The sequence below is a fragment of the Pipistrellus hanaki genome, assembly GCF_964339955.1.
Source record: "Pipistrellus hanaki genome assembly, chromosome: 2".
Classification (NCBI taxonomy): domain Eukaryota; kingdom Metazoa; phylum Chordata; class Mammalia; order Chiroptera; family Vespertilionidae; genus Pipistrellus; species Pipistrellus hanaki.
In genome coordinates this window covers 113,547,858-113,554,685 of record NC_140504.1, presented here as the reverse complement: position 1 = coordinate 113,554,685, position 6,828 = coordinate 113,547,858, and the positions used below count along the sequence as shown (strand labels likewise).

General features: G+C 51.8%; 1 protein-coding gene across 10 annotated transcripts in view; it reads left to right on the top strand.

The window, feature by feature from the left end:
* Positions 1–3,882: 3,882 nt before the first annotated feature.
* The window catches only part of SLC22A23 (solute carrier family 22 member 23), a 174,031-nt gene continuing 171,085 nt past the window's right edge, over positions 3,883–6,828 (top strand). For 5 of the 10 annotated variants that reach the window (XM_084873131.1, XM_084873128.1, XM_084873129.1 and 2 more), the window contains exon 1: positions 3,884–5,056. In XM_084873131.1, coding sequence (XP_084729257.1) covers positions 4,421–5,056 — 636 coding nt within the window. In that variant the 5' untranslated portion in view covers positions 3,884–4,420. Of the gene's footprint in view, positions 5,057–6,828 lie in introns of all 10 variants that reach the window. The other 5 variants (XM_084873125.1, XM_084873127.1, XR_014794038.1 and 2 more) reach the window with 4 other exon arrangements.

Here is a 6,828-nt window from a genome sequence, read left to right as displayed (position 1 = left end):
TTTCTTCTCCCTCCCACCAGAGAAAGCCAGCTAGGCACTCAGCCACCCTTCCTCTCTATGCGCATGTCTCTGTACCTCAGCCCTTTACAGCTCCTCTGATTCTCTGTGAATTTTTCTTATTCCTTCTAGTTGTAGAATTTCCACTCAGCCAGCTTTCCTATGGTTTTGGATGATGTCCATTCTGTCTTTTAGTTGTAGTTTTGAAATTGTTGTTCAAGACAGCAGTTTAGGTACTTATCTATGCTGCCATCTTGGTTTCTCCTCTGCATCTTTCTTTTCTCTTTCCTTTCATTTTTTAGGAAATGACAAGTTGGGAGTGTTAGGTTTGATGGAGCAATTGAGTTGATACCCTTCCTCCGGAAACTGGGAACTGGCTTCTCAAGTCATTTCACAATGGACATTCCCATTGCTGAAGACCACATTTCACTGTTGTGACCACATTTCAGTATCTCCCCATCGCATATGCATAAATAAGTCTCCACCCAGAAAACAGCCCACCAAAAGTCCTTTAAAATCCACTGACTACCGTCACTGGGTGGTAGAGCCATCCAGCCACCTGGTGTGTGGATGATCGAATAAATTCATAATCCTTCACCACTATGGCTTTGTGCTTTCCTCCTTCAGTGGCCTAACAGGTAGGTTATTTAATAAGCTTTCAAAGGAAGAGAAAATGGCTCAGCTTCTTTATGGAGATCAGTGAGTTCAGGAAACTTTCACAAATTGGGGGTTACAGATCAGATGTCTTCATAGGCCAATCTCCTGATTTTCAAGTGCTGGCAATCGTTTTTCTTCAAAGATCATGTTTATTCTGTGAGCTGCACTTAGCCTACTGCCTACCAGCCAATAACTGCCCACAATGATTTCATATTGGGAGCCAATCCAATAAGCACAATTATTTATAATAAGGAATATAATTGTCAAGTTCATTTAAATTCTCATTTTTGGCTGATCTGAGCACTATATTGAGAACTTAAACAAATATGAAAAGGTTGCTTGGTGACTTAAGAATTAATGTAAACAGAGTTATAGGATTCTGATAAATAACTTGATCAAATACATGTTGAGTGTTTTACATGTACCGGGCACTGTTTTAGGCATCAGAAATACAACTGAGTACAGTTGTAGTACCTATCTAGAGGTGGGTGGTAGTCAATAAATAAGTAAACAAGAAAACTAGCACTTAGTGGTAGCTACCACTCAGAAAAGTAGCCTAGGGCTGTGGTTGGAAATCTGCGGCTCACGAGCCACATTCGGCTCTTTGGCCCCTTGAGTGTGGCTCTTCCACAAAATACCACAGCCTGGGCGAGTCTATTTTGAAGAAGTGGTGCTAGAAGAAGTTTAAAAAAGTTGGCTTTCAAAAGAAATTTTAATCATTGTACTGTTAATATTTGGCTCTGTTGACTAATGAGTTTGCCAACCACTGGCCTAGGGTAATGCGATAGCAGGTGCTGACTGGTTTCCCCAAAGGAGCCAGTGAACCTAAATCCTCAAGGCTATCACAGTGCGAATTCTTCCTGAAGACTCCTTTTGCTCTAGGTCCCTCAATGAAATCACTTGAGGTATGTCTTAATGAATTGAAGACTAGTTTATTTTAAATTGGTTACCTTTCAATCTTGTTGGCTAGATTTGGGGGTCATGTTGATCCCACAGGGATTTAGGGAAATCTCTCTCATCGAACCAGCAACTTACAGTGCTGGTTACAGTGCCTGGGTGTTACAGTACCAGCAAGTTACAGTGCCTGTGTGGGTGCTGCACATGGCTGACTACAAACATTTTGTGTCGATTCCTTTAGCTTGAGCTTTAGAGAGGACGATTTTCTTGAATGTCCCCAAATCCTGGGAATGTATCATTTGAGGATTTCTACCACCTTTTGGGGACAAGGACTAATAACAGCCTGGCAATGAAACTCCCTGCCAGAGCCGGGGCTTCTCCCATCTAAAAATGCACATTAACAGATACCTTTCAAACTAGTATTGTAATATGTCCCTTCACGTTGACATGGAGAAAACGTGGAATGTCAAGTCAGAGGATCTGGATTCAAAGCCAGCTATTGGCTATTCTGTGGGCCACCTCTTTGGTTTGATAGTCACCTAACTCTCACAGCCTCATCTTGAAGACCTATTTCTTGGAGGTCCTGGGAGGACTGAATGACAGCGTGTATTTGAAAGCCAGTCCTGCAAAGCTTCATATTATATATTATTATGATTGGAATGGCCATCAAGGTCATGCATGTTACCAATGTTATAATCCAACAAATGGGTAAGGCAGCAGAGCCAAACACAGATAGACCTCTGATGTAACAGTAGGCCACTGAAGAGCAAATAAATAACATCTTTAAAGTTAATTCTGGAATAGAAATGCAGATGGTATATAACGGTAATTGTAGTAGTGGTAATAATAATAAATGGCTGACATCTACTGATCACTTTCTCTGTTCCAGGCATGGAGGCAAACACATTGCATTTATAGTATCTTTTAATGGGGTGAGGAGAGGGAAGAAAAAGTCAAGCCAATAAAGCAAAGTTGAAAATAAAACATTACTGCCAGCACAGTGTGCACTGTTACCCCCAGAAGCTCTTTAAATTCAAGCGGGTTTTGAGAACCCATTTCTTAGAGATTTGGTGTGTTCAATCTTCCCCTTCTCAGCAGGAAGACCCACTACCTTCTGCCCCAAGGCCCAGCCCACTGGCAGCATTCAGAAAGAATTGTCTTGGATGTGCCAATATTTTACCTAGTATCACATGTTGCTCATAACAAAAAAGAACTTCAGGTTAAATATGTAAACAAAGAATAGAAATGCAGAAAAATACATTCAGTAGATATAGCTTAGAGTGTATCCTTTGTAAAGCAAAACATTTCTTTCAAAGCCCCCTCCCCCCAATAAAACTGGAAATGGATTCTTCTATCAAGACTTCCATAGGCTTCAGAATATAAAACGTGTCCAACAAGTGGGGACGCTGGGGTGAAAGGCGGTGTCTCATTCTCAGCTGTGCATGGGTGCAGGAGGAAATAATGCTAATGTAGCCGTTTGCCGCAGGGCTGGTGTTATTTATATAACGCCTCCGGCTGGGCCGGGTTGGCACTGGAGCGCGGAGAGGCGGTAGAGGCTTGTCTCATGTGCACACATACAGACGTGTGCGCCTGTGCACTCAGCGTTCGGCGTTTGATATGTGAATTCTTGAGGAGGGTGTGGGAAATGCCATCACCATTCACGTTTCTGTATATGTCATTATGTTGGCAACACAGCCTTCTAGCATCGTACTTGTACAGCATTCATTTGGGAGTAGGGAAGACATGGCGATTTGGGAGTGGGTGCTGCGGTCGTTGTCTGCGGGTGACCTGACGCTGCTGGTTACTGAGGATCTGAAACTGGCAAATGCGCACCCTTGATCCTCCACCAAGAACACAAAAATCAATTATATATGTGCTTTGAAACATCTTGAGAGGGTTGCTCCCAAGTGCTGGCGAACCTTGGACTCGCGGGCGGGAGTGGGATGCAGGCAGGTGGGCGACTGGCATCTGTGAGGCGAGCAGAGGTCACCGAGACCGGGCACAGGCGGGGTGCGTGGGGGCTTCCCGCGGAGGCGAGAGCCAAGCTGCGAACACAACCCCATTCATAAGCTCTGGGCGCACACCGACTCCTCTGGGATCCCCGGTCCCCCCGCGCCGGCTGCTCGGCGCCTTCTCCTCCTCCGCCCACCCGGCGCGGGAGGGGGACGCCTGGGGACCCTCGAGAGAGGCGGGCCCGAGTGTCCAGTTTCCCCGCCCGCCTCCCGCGGATCCCGGGGCGCGGCGCATCCCGGCTGGAGGGGGCGCTCGCGCCCAGGAACCGGGCGCAGCAGGTGCCGCGGTTACCTCCACCTCGGCGGGGGGAGAAGGGGCGGGCCGGGGGCAGGGAGGAGGAGAGCTGGAGCAGGAGGAGGGAGGTCGGCTCGCGGAGCTGGAGAGCGCGGCCGCCTCGGCAGGTTGGGATCCGAGCTCGCGGCTTCCGGAAGGCGCCGAGGTCGGATAAATACATCCCGGGCGCCGGGAGCAGGGGACGCGGCTCGCACCGCCCGCTCCGCCGTCCGCAGGGCGCCGAGGCGGCCGCTGAGGCGCGGCGCCCGCTCCCCCTCCTCCCGCGGCCGGCGGAGCACGGAGAGCCGCGGGCTCGGCCGCCGGCGCCGGGCCGCGGAGCGGATGAGCGGCGGCGGCTGAGGCCGGGGCTGGCCTTTGCCCGCCGTCTGCCAGGCGCCCGATCGGGGCCGCAGCGCCCGGGGCGCGGGGTCCGCGCCGGTGCCATGGGGGCGGCCTGACGCGCCGGGCGGCCACTCTCCCTCCAGCCGCGGGCCCTGCCGGCGGCGGCGGCGCGCTCTGCCCGGGGCGCCCGGGAGCCTCCGCCGCGCTCTATGCGCCTCTGCGGGCGCCGCGGGCCCGGGTCATGGCCATAGACCGGCGGCGCGAGGCGGCGGGCGGCAGGCCCGGGCGGCAGCCGCCCCTGGGCGAGGAGAACGGCTCTCTGCCGCCGGGGGACGCGGCGGCCTCGGTGCCCCTCGGGGGCGGCGCGGGCCCCAGCAGTGGCGGGGAGATCCAGGCGCTGCCCTCCCCGCACCCCGGCGGCGGCGCGGCGGCGCCCAGCCTCCTGTTGCTGGACTACGACGGGTCGGTGCTGCCCTTCCTCGGGGGCCTGGGCGGGGGCTACCAGAAGACCCTCGTGCTGCTCACCTGGATCCCGGCGCTGTTCATCGGCTTCAGCCAGTTCTCTGACTCCTTCCTTTTGAACCAGCCGAAGTTCTGGTGCCGCGAGGCCGGCAAAGGCGCCGAGCTGGCGGGAGTCACCTCCACGGGCCGGTGGGGAGCCTACGACGGGGCCACCTGGAACAGCCCCCCGACCACCTCCTTCTCCACGGCCGCCTGGGGGCCCGCGGGCAACCTCAGCAACAGCAGCGGCGCGGACAGGGGCGATCGGCCCCCCTTCGGGTCTCCTCCGGACAAGGGGGACAACGCCTCTAACTGCGACTGTCACGCGTGGAACTATGGCATCCACACAGGCCTCGTCCAAAACGTGGTCAGCAAGGTAAGGGCCGCGACTGTCCCGACCCCACATCCTTCTCCCAAGTCCCTTTCACTCCTAGGTCACCTCCACCCTTACCTCCGTCCCTCTCCTCCTATACCGAGGTCTAAGCCAAGCAGCCTGGGACGAAGGATGGAGTCCCTAAAATGATGCTAACCTGTGTGTTTGGGCATCCCGCATTGACATAATAGCCTCCTGTCCCCCAAACAAATGCATTTTCCTAAGCGAGGGCTTTCTGCCGCCCTCCGCAGTGACACTGCCTCCCAGCTCTAAGGGGGCATCATAGCCTCTTCTAGTTTGCGCCCCAAGCTTGCCCCAGTGCACATAGGGAAAGAGTCTCCTCCTGTCCTCTCCCCAAAAGACTAGAGCTTCCTTCTCCCATCCTGCCGGCTGTCCCCTCATTAGGGCAGGAGTGGCCGGTGGAGGGTAAGGCCTCGGACCTGTCACCAAGCCTGCCTCGGAGGCCGTGCCTCATTCAAGGTCTGCTGGTGGTTCCAGGCCCAGGGCCCCGCTCTTCCACCTGGCTAGCTATCGCTATGTCTGCCATGAAGAGCTATCTATCCATGAGCATAGTGCCCTGTTCGCAGAGACCTTAGCCATCTCCTGCTTGCTTTGGAAACAGGCTAAAGCCAACTAAGGAACTGAAGCTGTAGCCAGAGAAGCAAAGAGCTTCCCCCCACCCCCCCCCCCCCCCCCACCCCAGGCTCAGTCTCCTCATAAGATGGGCAAACTTGGCCTTAGACTTTGACACCCCACTGTTCCTTCTACCGATTGCTCAGGACTATAGTAAACATCATGGAGTACAGGAAGGACCTAAGAAGGTTTTGGTACCCAGGGAGCCCCATGCTCCTACAGAGCAGCTGCTTTATCTGAGGCATTGGGACCCTGATCAGCTTTAGCTGAACTTGCAACTTGTGTCCAGTCCATTGGAGCTCCTCTAGCAGAGGAATTACGTTGGAATGGAACAATGTTTGTTGAGAGATGTGTGGCCAGCTTAAAAATGGAGAATGAGCAATGTTAGAAAATCAGTGCGCAGGACATCTATAATTTTCTGGATTTCTTAACATATAAGAGATATCTTATGCCAGTTTGTCAAGCAGTTTGTGTTTTTTGCTCCTTTTGTGTTTTAAATAACTAATTTGCATTTCCAAGTAAATGTAGACCTTTTCCTTTTCTGGGCAGTTCTGGGCAGAGTTTTAAATGATTTGTTTAAATGTGAGACTGAAATTTAACAGTTAATGATAACCAATGTGCATGTATCCCCGCCACCCCCCAATGCGTGCTAGTAAACTTTGTAGCTTACAGATGTGTAAGATGAAACTCTTACATCATCATAACCCTTGTTTTAATCTTGGTAAGAAATGATCTGTCCTGTGGGAACTGTCTGGATTAGCTGTTCAATAGGGAAGATCTTTTCATTTTAGTTCACGCTGACACTCCAGTCCCCCCAGTGAGGTTGGCCTTCCCAAAGGGGTTTCTGTGATTCTGCTTCCCATTGATGGAGGGCAATATTTGGTTTTTGTTTTGACCAGCATGGGAAAATTAACAATGACTATTTTAATAGTCTGTATTTCTGTGAAAGTAAAGATTTGGCAACATTTTCATGTACTTTAAGCCCCTTTTTAAAGAGAGGAAGAATAAAATAGATCAAAGCAAATGTGAGACGAGGGCATTCTCTCCTGGGTCAGATGGAGGGCAGACTCAAAAGTTAGGAGGCGGATAGACTGTCATTAACCTAGTGGTGGGGAACCAGTAACAGCTATTCACACTTTGCC